Consider the following 20,485-nt stretch of genomic DNA (forward strand, 5'->3'; position numbering starts at 1 on the left):
GGACTTGCTTTATCAAAAATAAATCTTTAAAGTGCAAAATGAATATTTCTGGACACATTTTTAGCAGTTGTACCTTCAGATCTTGTTACAGAAGAGCTGCAGGAAATATGCCGCAAACACCCAACCTCACATCTAAGTAACAACTTTTATTGTGTCCTTCTCACACTCCTGGTGTAAAGACAGAGCACAATTATTCCCTGATTTGTCATTAGAACCACAGAAGATAATTTGGCTGCACTGTAAATAAATACGATGTCTTGCACTTTAAACGAAGGAGTGTTTGAAGTGGTATTGAACCACACATACTTTAAAAACCAGTAACCATGGGTAAACAACCCCAAACATGACTGTGATGGAAGTTTAAGAGCTGCAGCAGAAGCTCTACTATAACTATTTAGACTGTGAATGGCTCAGTTTGTGTGCTTTATTTCATGCTTGCCTCATAAAACATTGAAAACTTTTTAATTTCATCACTGAATGAACACTGAAACTACAACACCTCTGCTCTATTCTTAACAGCAATAAAGCCTTCTTACTTGTTCACTCCATTTCATTCTTAACTAAAATCTATAGTAACGTCTCGGCAGCCTGATAAATTCCACAAAAGCACACACACACATACACATCAAGGTTGAGAGAAGAAAATAAGGCTGTTCTTTCATCTGAGGTCAGTTTTCTCTCTATCTAATCTGCTGCAGTCTCCAAGGAAACGAGGCACAGTGAGATCCATGTGAGACAGCCGTAGTGGAAAGAGTTTGTGTTCTTACATTCACTTCACTTTGAGCTTATGTAGGGATTAATGAGGAGTAACCCTCTTAATGTGTGCATGTCTATTCGTGTTTGTGAGTGTTTGTGAAGGGCAAATGGGGGGAAGTGCAGAGTCACCATCAGCAGGATACAGAGGGGGGTATCCCTGGAAATCCTGTGGATAACGGGGCAACCCCAGAGGCAGGGGAGCCACAAGGAGAGGACCAAAAATATGCACAGATGGGTAAACATTAATGCAGCCAATTTATACTTTTATGCACTAAAAAGGTATCAAACAGAGAATAACAGTTAAAGGGGTAACCCGTGCTGTAAATGACTATCACCAGGAAGCACCATGTTGAAAAAACCTGCAAAGAGGAAGTTTGATTTTCTCTGTGTGAGTGTTTACCCCCTTATCTCCCTCCAGAGAGCCGAGGGCAGCCGGCCAGGGAGTAAAGAGGGAAGCAGAAGGTCAATATTTACCCGTGTCAGCCTGCCTCGCTCTTTTTCTGTCTGAGAGGATTTCAGGGCTGCAGTGAGATCACCGCTCCATGTCCCTCCTGCTGGAGGGAACTCCCTGCTGCTACGCATTAATCACACACACACACCCACAATCACGTTAGGAGTCAGCTCAGGAGACAGTGAAGGGAGGAGCTTTGACTTTAGACGACAAGAATACCAGGCAGCTTTGAGGGAATGCACTGTCCCCTTTCAGACAAGCCTAGAAAATACTGCAGAGTGTTCATTCAATGACTGAAGTCAACAAACCTCAGCTAGATGACTTTAAACCTTGTTCTGGCATTTATCATTAATACCCAATGGGCAAAGTTTGGTCAGCTTAAGTCTCACATGGAAAAAGTCACATAAAAAATATCAGCTTATTTTGAATTTGACGGCAGCAACACATCTCAAAAGCAGGGACGGTGCATCAAAAGGCTGGAAAAGTAAGTGGTACTAATGAGAAACAACTGGAGGAGCAATATTAACTAATTAGGTTAATTGACAACAGGCCAGTAACATGACTGGGTATAAGAGGAATATTTTACAGAGGCAGAGTCTCTCAGAAGGAAAAATGTGTACAGGCTCACCAATCTTTGAAAAATTGCATCTAAAGACTGTGGAACAATTTCAGAGAAATGTTTCTCAAAGTAAAATTGCAAAGACTTTGAATATCCAACCCTCTGTAGTTCATGAAATCATCAAAAGATTCAGAGAATCTGGAGAAATCTCTGTGAGCAGGGGTCAAGGCTGAAGGCCAACATTGGATGCTTGTGATCTTCAGACTCTCAGGCAGCACTGCATTAAAAACAGGCATGATTCTGTACTGCACACGCACAAGAGCACTTCCAGAAATCATTGACTAAAGCTGTGTTTGCAAAGAAGAAGCCATATGTGAATAAAATCCAGAAACACAGATGTCTCCTCAGTGCTAAAGCTAATTTAAAATGGACTGAGGCAAAATGGAAAACTGTTCTGTGGTCAGATTAATAAAAACTCAAAAGAGGGATCACCCAGCTTGTTGTGAGAGCACTGCTCAAAAGCCTGATGGTATTGGGTTTTATTAGTGCCTATGGTGTGGGCAGCTTATGGGGCTTTTCCAATATGTCATTTTGCGGATCCAAACCAAGGCGTGCTGATTTACTTTTCCATCACCAGTTGGGCCATGCCAGGTTACGCCAAGCCACACTCAGAATAGTCCTGCTCTGGAGTAGGGACCATGCATGCCTGTGCCACCTCCAAGTGCCACAATGACGTCACAGAGGTTCGTCATCATTCAGGGATGCCTCGCAGACATGTTTAAGTAGCAACCACTGCACCACTAGAACTGAGGTAAAGGTGGACCTGATCATACTCAAAGTCATACTTTGTCATACTGTACAATAGTTTCTACTGCCAAGAAATTCAGGTGTTTGTGTTTTTATGTATAATAGCTCAGTGGATCTTAATGGGTCAGAGTGTTGACAGTATTAATTTGATCCTGTGGTTTGTAATTACCAGTAGGGAAAATAAAAAGAAATCACTGACTTTGCTACAATCATTTTTCAAACTTTGTTTAGGGAGAATGAATTAATTAGAAAATCAATATCATTATCTCTGCTGGATTGAAAGAGCAAAGGATAGACAGGAGAAGTGAGAAGAGAGAAAAGGAATAGTACGCAGGAAAGTTACTGGGTTGGGTTAAAACTAATACAGGACTCAGATCTCAGTCTTAATGAAACATGCTCTATCAGGTGACAGCAAAGATATGATCTACTTTTACCAAACATACTTTCAAGAGCAACAGCCTAATCTGGGTTAGCACTACCCTCAATCAGGACACCTCACCCCTTTCTTTCCCCAATGTCTTTCTATCTTGTAATCTTCCGGAGGAATTCGGACTCATTCCTAGGCCAGATGAGACCCTCTAGCGAGTCCTGGGTCTACCCCGAGATCTCCTTCCTGTTGGATGCACCTGGAAGACCTCCGCAGGGGGCATTTAGGAGGCATTCTAATAAGATGCCCAAACCAACTGGCTCCTTTCGACATGAAGGAGCAGCGGCTCTACTTCGAGCTTTCACCCTTGTGGGAATCTAATTTTGATTGCTTGAACCTGCAATCTTATTTTTTTTGGTCATTACCCAAAGCTCATAACCATAGGTGAGGGTAGGAAGGGTGGATCAACCAGTAAATTGAGAGCTTTGCCTTCAGGCTCAGTTCCACTTTAACCACAATGGTCCTGATGGCACCTGCATTACTGCTGAATGCTGTACCAATCTGCCTGTCAATCTCAAAATCCATTCTACCCTCACCCGTGATACCTTAACTCCTTCATTTGAGGTAAGGATGAGAGAGTAGTAATCCACCGGCCAGCAGAGAACCATGGTTGGACCCTCAGAAGGTGCTGACCCTCAGAAGCCAACAGAACCACATCATCTGCAAAAAGCAGAGATGACATTCTGCAATCCCTAAACCTCTCTAATCTCTATCATCTATTTGTTTATGTGTAATGTTGGCATGAAGAATAGCTGCCTGGGCCTATTAATGGTTGTGATGCTGTTTGAGCTGCGTGATAAATATGTCTAATGAAGGTCTACAGTGTTTTTAAGGGTGCTGGAGCTCACTATTCAGCCTTTCTGAATAGATTGGACAAAGAACTGTTGAAGGGAGGTTTCCACTTGACAACCCTAGCTTTTGTAGCCAATCAGTCAACATTGTTGAATTATGGGTGCCATAAGGGCCCATGCATGGGTGGAAAGAACTGTACACATGTACACAGCATGGGTCCGTTGAGGGTGGCTATGCTGTGGCAGCTAAAGGCTAGTGTTATAAGGTTATACAACTCATCAATGTACAACATTGGGGCAGAATTAAGGCAAAAGGTCTTGTGTCTGAGCTCTCATCCTTTCATTTACTTTGTGTTTATTACAAATTATTTCACTTTACATTCATTTTGAGGACATTATCACATTGTTGCTCTTTTTCAACCATGTGGACTGATGGAGCTTCATGCTCCTGTTGAAGTTGTTCTGTCTTTGATCAGGGCTGGTCAGACTACATGCATAGAGGATTTGGTCTAATCATCCCAGGTCTATTCTGATCAGGGCTTTGTTATTTGAAAAATATGCATATGCATAAGGTTCAAGGAGATTTTCTGCAGATCACTTTTTGATGGTTTCCTTGCCACAGATCATTGAGAAAGAGAGTTTTAGTGCAAGAAAGTTGACCATACACCTGCCATACACATCTCTAGTGTCTTCTAGTTCACTTTATCCTGTCCAGATATGATTTGTGCTGAATATTTTTTTGGTATCAAACATATGATACTGAGATTTTCTGCTCCTGTTTAATGAATGAGCTGCCAGCAGCTTCCTGTCATAGTGATGTTAACTGGACATACCTGCCAGTACCTTTGAGATCATTAGCTGGGGTGAGAGGTGAGATGGAGGATGTAAAGACGAGGTGTTAACTGATTAGGTTTGTGTGTGTGCGTGTGTGAGCAGAACCACAAACAGGAGCCAAGACAAACAGCAGCTCTGGCATTTACTCTGTGACTGGAGCAAAGACTTCTAACAAAGAGACGCTCACGAACACACAAACAGAGAAAGGAAAGGGCGAGGCTATTTGTCAGAGAAATGCTCATGATTAGTGTTGATATGTTCTTTAAGTATTTGTTTGCAAAGTTAAATATAAACGCTTTTTTAAGAATTATAAGTATAGATCACTTTTGGTTTATCCCACACATTTATTTTCTCAGCACACTGCCACAGTAAATTTGTTGACTGAGCTCAGCATTTTTTAATTTACACTGTTGTGAGTAAGAATTCTTTCAAACCTATACATTGTGAAAATAATACACTGTTGCCTTTCTTCTTTTCCACTGCAATATTGTAAAGTGTGCCAAAGCAAACATCAACACAGAGATGTCTTAGAACTTATTCATCATAGCCAGATCTTCCCACAGGTTAACAGTCACAAGATGCTCCATGTGCTATCACTTCACTACCATTTACATCAGGTTAAAGACCATTCAGCTGCATGGCAGCTGCTATTGGATCACCAGTAACTGGATCACACTGGATCTACAATGGCTGTGAGTGGGGCTGGTTTACTGAAGTTTAGACAAAATATTTCAACAGGATTGTGGCCCTGAACTGATAAAAACAATCAATAATGCACCAATGCATCGTTCAGTGGTGTAACACTGGCATCAGTCAATGGTCATCCTGTTAAAGGTCACTGGCCCACTGAAAAACAATGTGACATGCGTTGATGATGGTTGCTAATGTGCATCAAACATGGAAAATAGACTAAAGTGCATGCTTTTGTAAGAGATAATGGTATTATACAACAAATGGGGATGGGAATTAAGAACCGGCTCCAATTGGTTCAATCCATCAACATCATTTACATTAAATGTGAAAAACATAGTCTTGTGAGAGGCAGTCAACGGTGCGAACAACAGAGAAGTCGAGGAAGTCAACATGGCAGACAGTCACAAAAACAGGCTACAGCGGTCGAGTGTGGCTTCACTTCTCAAAGAATTATGCGAACAGCGCAACATTTCATGCAAGGCATGCATCGTTTTTCAGAACAACTCTTGATTTTGTACAAGAGTTGACTTTGTTTTTATACTTCATGAGATCTAGGATCCAGAGACTACTTTAATATTAATTTCAAGGTTTAATTTTTTAAAGAAAATAAGCAATAGTATTGTATTATAATTAAGCTCAGATATTGAGGATTCAGAGAGCTTGTTTTAAGACAATTCCAACAAGATATTTTTTTTCGTATTTTAATGTTCTCCTCTCAAACACTAACCTGGCAGGCCAGATCTGGTAAACAGACAGTGTTTGGGAAAGGGCAGAGCCTTTGAAAGTAAACTGTGATGACTGGATGAACATTCTGTCTGTCACATCTTTACAGGCCAATGAGAGCAACAAAACAAGTGGCGTAGCCGCTACCGAGGAGTAAACTCCATAGAGAACAGCAAAACATGAACCATGGCGACTGTAGACATGTCAGTAGGGATGGGAACAATTAATCGATGATCAATTAATTGGTCGTTAAGAATTTGGTCGATCATGGGGAATTTAGTAGATCTGATGTTGGCATTTAATAAAGAGACTAAACACGTCTTACTCTGCACTGCACAACAATAACTACTGTCATGGCATTGTGAGTGGGACCATGCCTTGTTTATGTTTAAGAGCCCTAGGCACCCTAGGCCTTAGGGAAATGTTATACATTATATATATATATATACATTATAAATATATATATATATATATATATATATATATACATTATAAATATATATATATATATATATATACACACACACACACACATTATAAATATATATATATATACATTATAAATATATATATATATATATATATATATATATACATACATACACATACATACAGTGCTTAACAAATTTATTAGACCACCACCCAAAGTAAGGTTTATGCCACAGCTGCCCTAAATTAACAGCATTAGTAATTACCAAAAATCAATTTTTAATGCTAAAATATAATTATTACTGTTATCCATTAATTTTCAAATTTACTGATTTACAAAAAAACAGAAAAAAATAGTAAAGCACATTAATATTTCTTGATTAATATGTCAAATTATAACTGATGGACTGGCCAAGTCAAAGTCCGGATTTCAATCCTATTGAACAAATTTGGGATTTAGTAGATTCAAAGATTGATCGCACAAATGTTTCATCTTTCATCAAAATACATAAAAATAATGCCAGCAAGAATGCAAGCTGTTATCAAGGCCAAAGGAGGCCATACAAAATATGAAGTTTTTTGGTTATTATGTGTGGAAAAGGACTATTTAGTTGTTTCAGTGTGTTATTTGCCAAATAAATAACAATAACATTTTCAGTTTTAAACACATTTTGAAAGATTTCTAAAATATTTATGTTTTCTTGTTTTTATGACAGTTGGTCTAATAAATTTGTTAACACTGCATACATATATATATATATATATATATATATTTTATACATACATAATGATTACTCAATTAATTGATCGTTAACATTATAGATGCTCTTGGACTGGTTCTGGCCAAGTTCTGACAAAACTGGCGCTTTAGCAGCATGCACGTTAATGTCTTCTGCCATAGTTGCACTGCCCTCTTCTCACTGCTTGCTTACATCACAACTCCACCACGCCCAAAAGTACTGCCCCTTGTCGCTGATTGGTCCTGGGACTTTCTAACCAGGCCTAAACAGTTTAGATGGAAGCTTTGCAAGAGCTTTTCCAGTTAGACACACGGAAACAGGTGTATCCATCTGCTTTGCAAGGTTACTCAAACACTATATTTAACATTTTTAGTTATCAGAACTGTTAATTACAGTCAGTAATTTAAATGTGCTTGTCACTGACTTTCACTTAAGGTGGCATACATCTTGTTCAATGTTCAGAGAGAATCGGACTCAGAAATTTTGAGTTAACAGTAAAAACCTATATGGTCAACCTTTTTAAAAAGAAAAGTCAAAGAACAGAACCAATAAGGTAATTGCTAGAGAATTATCGATAAATAGAATTGATATGGTATTGATATCAACAAAATCTTATTGATTCCCATCCCTAAAAAGCAATAATAGACAGTGGTCTGAATGTGGTTGCGATTGGCCAAAACATAGGACACCTTGCCTGCTTGTGCCTGGAAGGCTGTGCAGGTGCAGCTGACAATGAAACCAACAAAGACTGCAGCAGGACTTGTCAACCCAGTGGAATAGTATGTTTTTCATGATGCAAGGCCTCTTGGAACAAAAACAAACACTTGCCATAATGATAATTAATTTTTCTCCCTGGCCTGGATAAAAAACAATCACAAAAATCAAACTGGTTACCACAGTTAATGAAAAAAACATCACTTTTGGCATCAGCCCTGATTTTCATAATTAGTGCATTACTCTAAGAAATCTTATAAATTAGGTAAACCAACTCATAATTTGTTGCAAACTGCAGACAGACATTGTATCTATTCATTTAGAAGGTTAATTGTAGGCATCCCTACTTTCTTCCTTTGTGAACTTGTGATCAGATGGTGCAAAACTGTGGTGCAGACAGACCTCGGCGCACTGCCTCTGTGGGTTATAGGGGTGTGGCATCACCAATCTGGTCACTACTGCACAGACTCTGACTGCAAATTTTACCGTCAGCTCAAGATACTGCAAGGGTATTCTGCTTTACATGAGTACGACACATGGAAGCAGAGTCATGCCATCCATCTTTATAAAGAATCAGTGGGTGAAACACAGGAGAGAGATCTGCTGTGTCCTGTTAATACACTGAGACTTAACTCCTCATGATTTATACCAACCTTGTCATGCTGTTGTTCAACAAGCATGTACGTTGTTCATTTGTCATCCAGGGAACCAATCTGGTTATAAACAATCCTCCTTTATTTGTGTTGACCAGCTTCTTTTGCGTGTGAAAAGCAAAAAATGCATAAGATAGAGATGACTGTATTAAAGCATTTAGTGGATAAACAATCAAATAAGGAGTAAAGTATGGTAAATCTAAAGTGAGGAAATGAGGAACAACCTACTATTAATATGTCACAGCGTCATTCTGTGGGAAACACTGACTGCATTGTTTTCTCTCAGGCAGTATGACATTTTGGAAGGCTTCCCTGTGTGGAAGTGTGAGCTGATCTGATACTGTGATAGCACTCTGGCTGCTGCTAGGTCATGCCAACCTGTACTATCCACCAGCAGCTATTTCAGAGCTGCCAAATGGAGGTAAACATTACAACATCACAAGGATTTTCCTTTATCTCTGAACACCACTTCAACAGGGAACAAAGAGAGAAAAACAGAGAGGGAAAATCTAGAAAGGTAGAAGAAACCTATTTACTGAGATCAGATTAGTCAATTCATTGAAGCTTTTATGGCGTGTCAATCGTACAGCAGGATATGGATTTTAAATATTTAGTTTTCTAGTACGGGTTTAAGTTTCCTGGTTGCTACTTACTCTGCAGACAGACATCTGGTTGGTGGTGAGGGTTCCCGTCTTGTCTGAGCAGATAACAGACGTACAGCCCAGAGTCTCCACTGACGGCAGACTGCGTACAATGGCGTTCTTCTTCGCCATGCGTCGAGTCCCCAGGGCCAGGCAGGTGGTGATGACGGCAGGTAGCCCCTCTGGAATAGCAGCCACAGCTAACGCCACAGCGATCTTAAAGTAGTAGATGGCTCCTCTGACCCAGGACCCACCATGAACGGGGTCTCCGAAGTGTCCGATGTTGATCACCCACACAGCCACGCAGATCAGAGAGATGACCTTGGAGAGCTGCTGGCCAAACTCGTCCAGCTTCTGCTGCAACGGTGTTTTCTCTTGTTCTGTAGCGGCCATCTGGTTACGGATTTTACCGATCTCAGTGGAGACTCCGGTAGCAACGACAATACCGATAGCTCGACCTGCAGCGATGTTTGTGCCCTGAGAGGGAAAGAAAAGTAGAGAGAAATGAGAGCTAGTAGGTGAGAAGAAAACCATAAAGAGAAAATTCCTCTCTAAAACCAAAATTATGAGTTAGACAGTTTGAGGACAATTTATGAAGAACAGGAACAGAGTTTTTATCAAATCAAAGAACTAACTAAAGAAAGGGGACATTTCTGGGAGTTTAACTCTGTTCAACTAACTTAAAGTCAGAGTTATGTATCTTTATTCTGACATGGCTGATGTGAAAGCTTTCTCAGTGATCTTGAATGAAACTACTTTGGAAACTACACACAGACAACTTGAACTGATCTGATCACAGCAGCACTGTAAACAGACTTTCATGCCAGATCCGGGGGTTGTACCACAAACCCAGCTCAACATGTACAGGCTTTCTTTGAGTAGCTCCAGAAGGTCTTTAACGCAAAGTATGTACTGTAAGTTCTGCCACCAGGAGGCTCTTAAACTTTAAAGGGATATTTTGGTATTTTTGAAGTTGGGTGTTACGAGATACGTTCCAAAAATAGTGGCATTTTCCCCAGAGATTTCAGTGAGTGTTGCCCCTTTAAGAAGACTAACAGGTTGTACAGGCAGGGAAGCTAGGCTATATGGTGCGACACTTTCTATGGTCAAGTTTTAGACAAAAATGGTGGAAGAAACAATGTTGGCTCAAATGTACACTCAATCAAAAATTTTGAAGCGTTTTACTTTTCACCCAGAAAGCCTCTGTGTCTGGCACTTTTTTGCAATGCAACATTCAGCTATGTGCTCTTCCATCACAGCATACCGTCAGTCCAAAGTATTCACATAGGACTACTATTAACTGTGGACCTCTGGTAATTTGTGAACTACACCTTGACATAAGTGTTTGATTTGCTGCATTTGCATGGCATAAGCAAAGTTTATAATGAACTCAAATTTACAGAAATTTCTGAAGGAAAGCATAACAGTACTGCATGACTGCAGCAATGACAATGCACAGCGAATTTATATTTCTAAAGTTATACACAAAAGAAATGCAATGTGCACATCACATTCTGCAGGTGACATTTCCTCCAGTTTCCACTGGACAACATATGCTTTAGCGTTTCTTTTCCCTATATGTAAATATATTCAAAATTTCTTAGATGTGTTGCAAGCTGTCCATAAATAATACACAAGTTAAATATTGCCTCCAACTCCCCCATTATGCATTGGGGTTGTGCAAGTCACCTGCGCTTATCTGCAGCTGATCAGGCAGAAGAAGAGAAAAAAAAGTAGTTAATGTATGAGAAAGAGAAACATCTATTGCTAAACTAATGTGAACCTCCCCTGTAACTTTTAAAAGTTGTTATGCACGTGTTGTCGTTGATGTTTGGGATCGTTACATATCAACAACAACACTGCTCATTCAGATCAGCTGTTGCAGCTAATCACTTGATGTTGAAAGACACATTTTAAATTATAAATTGTGTTATGTGTGAAATGTACGGCTATACAATACTGATATGAGAACAGGCACTTGGAAAGAGGAAGCAGTAGGAAGCAGAGCAGAATTGCTTTGAGTATGAAGACAGCAGCAATGCGCCCTTGCACATTTGGATTTGGAAAATAAATAAGTTAAGTGTAATAAAGCCATTTTTACAGATAAAATAAAATTAACTGAAAGAGAAGTACTTTTTACAACCTGTACGTGTCAAATCGTTGTTGATCTCCTTAGCAGCCTCAATTTTTTTTTTTGATCAGAAAAAGGCACATGAAAAGCTGCATGGAAGCCTCTGTGTGTCCTGAAATATGGTCGGTAATTTGCACAAGAATTTTTACTGGAGAAATTGCAGGCATGGTCAATTCGCATAGGATTGAGGTCCGATATGATTATAAAAGGTACCAGAGGTCCCTCGGTAACACTAATTCAGTGCCTTATACATACTTGAGCCAGTGTTCTCTACCTCTGAAAATATGCATATAGCCTTTAATATGCTGTCTACTAACAATGTGATGTGTTAAGGCACACTACATAACCATTATAAACATAATACCTAAAAGGCTCTAAAATACACACATTTTATTGTCATTATTACATTGTTACAGTTGTTTTAATAAGGAGATATCAGGAGATACTAGACTATTTATTTCTGTGTTGCTTGTTCATTTGGCAACTTTTTTTTTGTTTTTCCTCTTTCTTCATGTTTAATATACCACAGACATTTTATCACAGGTAGTCCTCAATAACAAAAAGAAGGTTCATAAGCTACACTGCTGTTTGCCTAAAAATAATAAATGAGAGAAACCAAGAATTAGGCCTTTAAATCCAGCACTTCATGTTCGTTTTTTACAGATGAACCAAACCTGAACCGAAGAATGAACCGAGCCGTGACCTCTGAACCGTTACACCCCTATTGTTTAGTGAATACACCTTTTAGAAGACAGTTTTTTACGAACACAGTCCTCAAATCAAGACAAGGTGTAAGCCACGTAGGCTTGTGCACTAAGCAATGAGCCTAGTCTCTACTTAACCTGAAAATGTCTATTGGGCACATTAGGTGAGTGGTAGGAGGGGTTTCCACTGAGTGTGTAATTGAAATCCTTACCAAGAGTCAAGATTAAAGTGAGCTGTGACTGGGATTACTTTAAACTCAAACTAAACCAGGTTTTTAAAGAAGGCTTAATCATGTATCCTACAATGATATGGGTCTTCTTTTCTAGGGTGTCTTTTGTATTAAAGTCTCACTTTTTTACTGCCTCTCTGTCTTGATTATACTTGTGAGCAATTAAAGTTGAGACTGCCTTTTGTTCAACCACTTAGTATTTGTTGTTTTATTTGTCCATAAGTCAAAAATCACCATCTGTCAAAGGTCATTGTAAATGACCTCAGGCTATAAATATAGTGGTTGTGTAGCTTCATTCCTTCTCTGGTTCAAACAAAGATTAAATAAATAAACAAAGGCAGTAGATCCACATGAGTCAGCCGGCTCCAGGGGGAAACACTTACAGAAAACAGCATGTTCTTCTTGTCTTGGTTGACGGCTCGGGGGTCAGGAACAGGGTCAGTGTGTTTGATGACGGACACGGACTCCCCTAAAGGAACGATTGTACCAGACAAGTACACAAGATTAGATCTGTGGGGGCGACAGGTGATTATTTGAACAAAAATAGGGTTTTTCAACAGTGACTAAGCTGTTAGAGTCAGAGCTGAAAGGCTAGAAGATCACAGACAGAATTACAGAAACTAAAGCTGGCTATAGCTCCAAAGTGTTTTAGTCTCAGGAAATAAAACTACAGGAGACTGAACTGAGTCTGTGTTATGTGAATGAGAGGGTTTTAAACAGTGATATGACAGGAGGGGTACCTGTGAGGATGGACTGATCCACTCGCAGCGTGGTGGATTTTATGGAGGTCACTCTGATGTCAGCAGGCACCTTGTCACCAACTGAAAGAAAACACACACAAAACAAGAAAACAAATATTTAAATATAATATGAACAGAAATGATCAATAAAGTTTAGATATGTTAGGGTGTTTTTTCAAAGTGGTGCTTAAAACTTGACCCATTGGCAGGCTCGGATTAAAACGGCTTATGCTTATGTTGAGCATATGTCACATCGTCTTCATGTGTTACCTTGGGTAAGCCGGCATCTATCACACACTGTTGCATACTGAAACATGCTTTGATGCAGCTTTGCATTTTTGAGCATGCGCAGACCCCCAATGCCTGGTTTTGTCAAAATGAATCTTATTCAAAATTTGTGCAATAAAGCATCAAACTCTTCCTTACAGTAGAGCAGCAGTCCTGTCAGTGTTGGTGTAATTAAGAGTGAATCTTTACTGGGAGTATTGTTTCAGAAGGCTTTGTGTGTGAGCTAAAGACACAAAAACTAGGGGAGGCTTTAACAATTCTCTGCACTTGTTCCTCTCCATATTTTGCTGCAGGATTGGTGTATGCAAGCACACTGCCCCTATACATACACGCACTTCCACTGTGCAGGCTAGTTAGCATGCTAGCAAGTTGTTTGTTTAAATTAATATTTCAGTAATATCTTTCTCTTAAATGATAAAACCTCAGAGTGTGTTTACAAAGACTCAGTGTCAATCAGATGTATCACTTAACAGGAAATATAGATCAATATTGACAATTAACGATTATATAACAAGACCCAAACTCCCTTAAACGTGTTTAGTGAGGCAGAGAAACAGAAGAGAGAGGCTGTTAAACCGTTTGAAGCAACAGCTGAAATAAACAGTGACTACTTGTGGTTATTTATTAGATATCTTATATTCCTCCAGTCAGAATCTGCAGGAAACTTCTCAGTTTTATTGATTTTATTTGTCAAAAAGTTGTATAAAAAAGAGGGATAAACAGTGTTAATCCTCATAGAATATGAACTTAACCCAGAAATTAAATCACATAATATTGAAATAGATAGATCAATAAAATAGATAACTTATAGATAATTTAAAAGCAAATATACATTAAAAATATCAGCATAACGTAGGAATTAAAGGTACAGAAGGATGTCAATTACAGTTGTTTAAGGACAAAAACTCATATCAGAGGGTCCATCCAGCAAACAGTTGGAAAGTAGAATTGATTAATTTATTTGGAATCAGTGCATCTTTGGTTAAAGTACTAGTAAAGCATAAAATCGCTTAAAAGAAAAAAAAAAAAAACTACTTTTACTATCTGAAGTAAAAATTGATGTTTTCTAGAAAAGCGATCACATCTACCATCTGGAGTCTGTGCATTGTACTGCATTAAGAAAATGACATTCTCATTCCTGTTGGGTCAGTCTGCTCCATGTGGATGGATATCATTTAACAGCATCATCTGCTGGAAATAGCCTCAGGATAAATCTCAGGCAGAGCAGAGCGTTTGATGCTTCTGGCACATGCTGGAGATGGATCAGAATGGGAAAAATTTACCAGAGGAGGAAAATGCTCTCAAGTGTGCTTCGTGTACAGATCGCTGTACAGATGGAGAAGTGAAATTTGCGAGTTAGCCCAAGTCTGATCCCCAAAGTCTGGTTTGTTTGACCAGTGCGAGTGCTCTGAAGCACGCTCAGGCATGGTATAGTTCCCTAACCTGGCATGGATGGAAGACATGGGCTTTGGCATGGTATGATTGCTTGTGCAATTGTACAAGTACAGGGGTGCAACATGCTGTTATGACAGTTCCTCTTGACACTCATTTCAAATGCTGGTGGAGCGCTGAAGAGCTGTATATGACCTAAATGACTCAAGTTGAGCCACAAAGAGGGTTAAGTTGCTCGTATGTGTCAGTGTAAATCTCCATTTTGTTGTGCTGTGAGACTGAACAACTTGAAACTGTGTATCATTTTACAACAAGATGATGTCTCCATGTCTGTGCTGGGCTGGGAGTAGTGTGAGTGCAGGTCATGAGGGGACAGGGGAGAGGGAACAATCATGCTTCAACACGGGGCAACTAAGCCCTGCTCAAGTGCACTTAAGGACAATCCTGGCAAAGTGCATAAATAAAAAAAATCTTAAAGCATGAAAAATTACACTAGCTGTAGTTCAATATCAAATCCTCAGAGCTCACTTTAGAGTTAAAGGAATGAGGATGAAAAATGCCAGCTGATGTAGGTCTGTTGGTTCTGTTTAGAACTCCACTAACTCCACCATGGTTTACTTTATAAGGTGATTCAATATTATCATTATTGTACATTTGTATTCTGTCAATATATCAGAAATAAATATCTGCTTAAATGTAGGGCTTGGCAATTAATCGCAAATTAGATTAAATCGCAATATGACGTGCTGCAATTTTCAAATCACAGAAGTTGCAATATTTCTTTAACTAGAAATTTGTCAAAATGCCAGTTTAATAAATCTATTTTTTGCAGCGGCACAGATTTTATGCACATTATGCAAACATTCAAGTGTAAATTTTTTCATAATGGTTTACAAAAATCCTCCCTTTTGTGTTTTATGCATGTTTTTCTTAATCAAAATGAGTGACATAAAAATGATAATGCCCTTAAACAAAGGAAATGACATCACATTTGCAATATGAGCAAAAAAAAAAAAAAAAAAACTTAGCTCATTCAATCTAAAACTGATGAACCTAGCGTTATTTCACGAAAGTCACACCCCAGCTGCGATCAGCTGGTAGCCAGCCTCACCTCCCCCACCCCAGCCGCCTCCTCTATAGCTTAAAGCTTGTTGCACCCTCATATTCAGATTCTACTAGTACGGATTAATTGCTTCAGAAATAATTTTATTGTTTTCAATTCACTTGGTCTTATTTATGGAATTACTTATTACTTGAATTTGTCAAAAAACATACAAGATTAACCAAAGAATAATTGTATATTAAATCGCAATCGCAATATTTGGGGGAAAAAAAATTGCAATTAGATTATTTTTGCAAATCATTCAGCCCTACTTAAATGTCATATCTGCTTACAGCAAATCTTAACATTTTAAAGTACTATCTGTAGATTCTGATATTATGCCAATAATATCACGGATTCCTAAGCTATTAAGTGATATTTCTCCTATGATATTAATTAAATACTTTTAAAGAGTGCATAAAAACATGCTCTTCATAGTCTTACTATATACATGGACTGCGTGGTGGTATAGTTAGTCATCAGGTAGGCTGCTGGGACAATAATTTAATAGGGGATATTGATAGCTTCTGTTATTGAATACCAATTCAGTAGCACTACTTATGACAAAGAAGCACAACTCAACAGAAAAAACTCAGCATTTTCAATTTTTCTTATTAACAATAAGCATAAAGTACAAATAAGGACGTGTTATTTCAGGTCTTCTCCTATCAAAGTGTTGCCATAAAGTCATTACCTTTTGCCCTGTGGTCCAATAATAAATGAGAAATTTAACTTATAAAAATTGAAGATAAGGTTGTTGAAGTATTAGCCTTGACCTTTACAAGCGCATTATTTGCAATAGGGGTAACTTTAATGGTATTATTTGTTTGTATATATGTCTGTTTTTTCTGTTACACTGCTACTACCTGGTACAACAGTTTTTTGTCTTACTTATATCTGCTGATGCATGAGGAAAGTGACAGTTAATCTAGAACTGAAAGCACTGACCTGCTTGTGGTTGTAGAGAAAAACACAAAGAATCGACCAAGTCATCAGAATTTTTCCACTACAGACCTTAAATAAAGCCGCAAAACTAACATCAATCCACCCAATGGTTCTGAAAAAATGTCAGTGTGAAATGTAAGGGCACTTAAGGAAAGGTCAGCGGATGACTCAAATAATTAGACTTTACCCACAGGAGACCAGGGATTTATGAACAGAATTTCACAACAGAAAATTTAAATGGCCATTTGATGCTTATGTTGAACTCCGGGTGTGGATTACAGGTTAAGGTAAGGTTCTATGCAACCGTTATTTTTTCCTTTTAATCATAAAATTAAAAAAATACATTTTACAACGAAATTTCAAAAGGATGTGAAGCTATCTTTAATAATAAAACAAACTTGATAACAAATAAGACATTTTAAAAAAAGCTAAAGTTAGCATTCAAGCACTTGTTGTTACCGAAGCTGTTTAGCTAAAATTCTCAACTTATTATACATGAACAGGAAATGCATGCTCACCTAATTTAATGCACAACACTTCTGATGGTAATACAAGCATAGGATAGCAACATTTAGCTAACATGATTGGTTTACACTGGCTTAGTGTTTTGTTTTGTTTTTTGTTTTTTTTTTACTAAACTGGTTATATAATGGCACTGGCTAAGTTGTTCATGCTGATTACAGAGGTGGTTATATACTTAAACTGGCTAAGTTATTTGTGCTGATTACTGAAGTGGGTTTATACTAACACTGGTAAACTTGCTGCTAGTTGGTGAACTGGTCATAAGCTAACATTAGCTAGTTCTGAATGCATTTGGTTAGGTTTTTATGTCAATATGGCTGAGTTGATAGTGCTTTTTACTGAATTGGTTACAGGTTAACATTGGCTAAGATGTTTTAATTATATATCTGACTAAATGTGTACACTGGTTAGGTTGTAAAAGGTTAATTAAAGGGACAGGTTATAAGCTAACCAGTTATTTCTTCTAAGTTTTTTGCTAACTGTTTAAATGCCAACAAGATTCAGTTATACATGCTAATTATTAAAGTGGTTATATGCTAACTTTGGCTAAGTTGTTAATGCTATCAATGGACTGAATGTTTGTTATTGAACTGGTTATAAGATAACAAGCTAGATTTTTATGCTTGTTAGCAAGCTTTTTTTTTGTCAACAGGGCTAAGCTGCTCGTGCTTATTACTGAAGTAGTTATGTCCTCACATCCGCTGAGTGTTTAAAAGCTAATTACTAAACTGGTATGATAAGAATGGCTAAATTATTTATGCTAATTACTTAACAGTTTAGTGCTAGTACTGGTTAAGATGTTAAGTGTTAAATACTGAACTGGTTATAAGCTAACATTTGCAAGTTTTTCGATGCTAATGAATTAATTGTTTATATGCCAACGAAACTCAGTAGTCTGTGCTGATTACTGAGGCGGTTATATGATAACATTGGCAAAATTGTTAATGGTAATACCTGAACATAAAATGTTTATTACTGAATTTGTTATGAGTTAAGTTAACTAGATTTTTATGCTTGTTAGTAAGCTGTTTATTGCGAAGTTGTTTTATGGTAGCACTGGTTCTCGAAATTGTAATTTGGAGAAAACTTTTGAGGTAAACACCCACAATTCAATGTGCCTGTTTGAGCAATAAATAATTTCCCTGCGATTCATTTTATCTAAACTTTGAAAATTTATATATATATATATATATATATATATATATATATATATATATATATATATATATATGTGTGTACACAGTGCTTAGCAAATTTATTAGACCACCTGTCATATTTGTCTCAAAGACCATCCAGCATTATGAAGTGCTTTAATGCGGACTCTTTCATTTTCAGTGAGCTCTCCATGTTTTACCATTTTGAACAGGAATGAGGGATTTCAAACTGAATTCACCCAAATATGAGCCGGCTCACTGGTCTTCTCTGAGAAGTCAGAAATGAATCAAGCATAACATTCAACCACTAAAACTCATTTTTCTGTTCAAGAATGCAAATAAATAACTATAATTTGACATCTTAACCAAGAAATATTAATGTGCTTTACTATTTTTTCAGTTTTTTTGTAAATCAGTAAATTTAAAAATTCATGGATAACAATAATAATTATCTTTTAGCATTAAAAATATCATTTGGGTTAAAGAGTTTCTACATATTGGTGTATTAACCACTGCAGAAACATAAAAATGATTTTGGTAATTACCAATGCTGTTAATTTAGGGCAGCTGTGTAATAAACCTTACTTTGGTTAGGGTTAGGGTGGTATAATAAATTTGTTAACCATTGTATATATTTTTCAGATGGGCTACCACACACTGCATTGTTAGGGTTTATATCTCAAAATAGGGACACTTTAATTTTACTGCAGTCGCATATGTATTATGTCATAATACAAAAGGGATTTTTCATCAGTGCACCTTGTAACACTATGGAAGCAGATAAAATAAATCAACGAAAACAAGGCCATGTTTTAAAATGTTATGTTACACCAGTAAAAACAAAACACAAGTACTGCACTGGTATTAAATAACATATGGCATTTGCTCCATTAATTTGATTATCACTGTGTTCTGTTTGTGCAATGTGATGTTTGTGTACTGTGATTACTGACTGTAAAAATTATATTGTCACAATGTAAACTGTGGACCCCAGGAAGAATATCCTACAGCTGATGCTTGAGCTAATGAGGATCCAAATAAACAAACAAACAACTAAACAAATAAACTGATGTCTGCCTCACTGTACCAGGACAGTTCTATTTCAGTCATTACATTTGTGTTAGCTAGTTTTAATACTGCATTGTTTGCCAGCATGTCTACCATGCAGTGTGTGCAAAATGTGGCATATTCAGGTTGCATACAATTCAAAACTGAACTTTGAGTTGCTGTGCATTACTGATATTTTTCCTCTTGGTTAAAACTAGGGATGCTCTCAGGTGCCTAATGCCCTATTAGGCTAAACGCACATTCAAATTATGATTAACTGACTAGTCTAAAGAAGGGAAAAGGCCAAGAAAACAGTCAAATTTGTCTCAGGGTCAGGCTGAGTATAGCATTGCTAAAGTTAGCAGCTAGCCTCTGTTGCTCTTTGCAGATTAATATCATGCCTAATATGGTTACTTATCACTTCGGTTGAGAAGCTAAACGTGTATAGCCCTCCACAGCCTGCATACAAGTTTGTTTCCATTTTCTAGCTCAAAACACTGCCAGATCGCACTGTTTCCACAACACACTAAAAGCAAAGTTTCTCATGATTTGTCCAGTGAAGTATCAGGGGGAGCTCTGGCAGGAAGCTAATGGCCATTAACTGAAGCTACAGTGTCTACTAGTGGAGGGTGGCTACATTTTAAAAGGCTGAGTGGTTTTAAGGCCTGTATATGAAAAATGATGGGGATTAGCTTCATTGACTAGTAAATCTTGCATAGGCTAATTTGATATCCAAATTTAGCCAATTAGCTGGCTAACTACCAGGTAGAACAGCAACATTGACATGTACAGACAAATCAGTGTTGGCAGGCATGGGGCATTGTTTTAGTGTTATAGCTGGTCAGAACTTAGACAGCAACAGTTCAAAACAGGACATTTTAGTGTTTATAGATATTAGTTGGGACTTTGGACACAGAGCTTGACAACAGGATGGTCCTAGTCAAATTAGGCCACATGGTCACCCCGTCTATTGTACCAGGGTATTTTTAAGCTAATTTTCATCTGTAGTCTC

At 37.9% G+C, this 20,485-nt stretch overlaps 1 protein-coding gene across 2 annotated transcripts in view; it reads right to left on the minus strand.

Moving 5' to 3' along the window:
- atp2a3 (ATPase sarcoplasmic/endoplasmic reticulum Ca2+ transporting 3) overlaps positions 1-20,485 on the minus strand; it is a 124,540-nt gene that overhangs the window by 31,594 nt on the left and 72,461 nt on the right. For both annotated transcript variants that reach the window (XM_041801272.1, XM_041801271.1), the window contains exons 6-8: positions 13,024-13,104; positions 12,667-12,752; positions 9,231-9,695 (exon numbers count right to left, since the gene is read on the minus strand). In XM_041801272.1, the coding sequence (XP_041657206.1) occupies positions 9,231-9,695; positions 12,667-12,752; positions 13,024-13,104 (632 nt within the window). The remainder of the gene's footprint in view (positions 1-9,230; positions 9,696-12,666; positions 12,753-13,023; positions 13,105-20,485) is intronic.

Source organism: Cheilinus undulatus, linkage group 12, assembly GCF_018320785.1.
Source record: "Cheilinus undulatus linkage group 12, ASM1832078v1, whole genome shotgun sequence".
NCBI classification, from domain to species: Eukaryota; Metazoa; Chordata; class Actinopteri; order Labriformes; family Labridae; genus Cheilinus; species Cheilinus undulatus.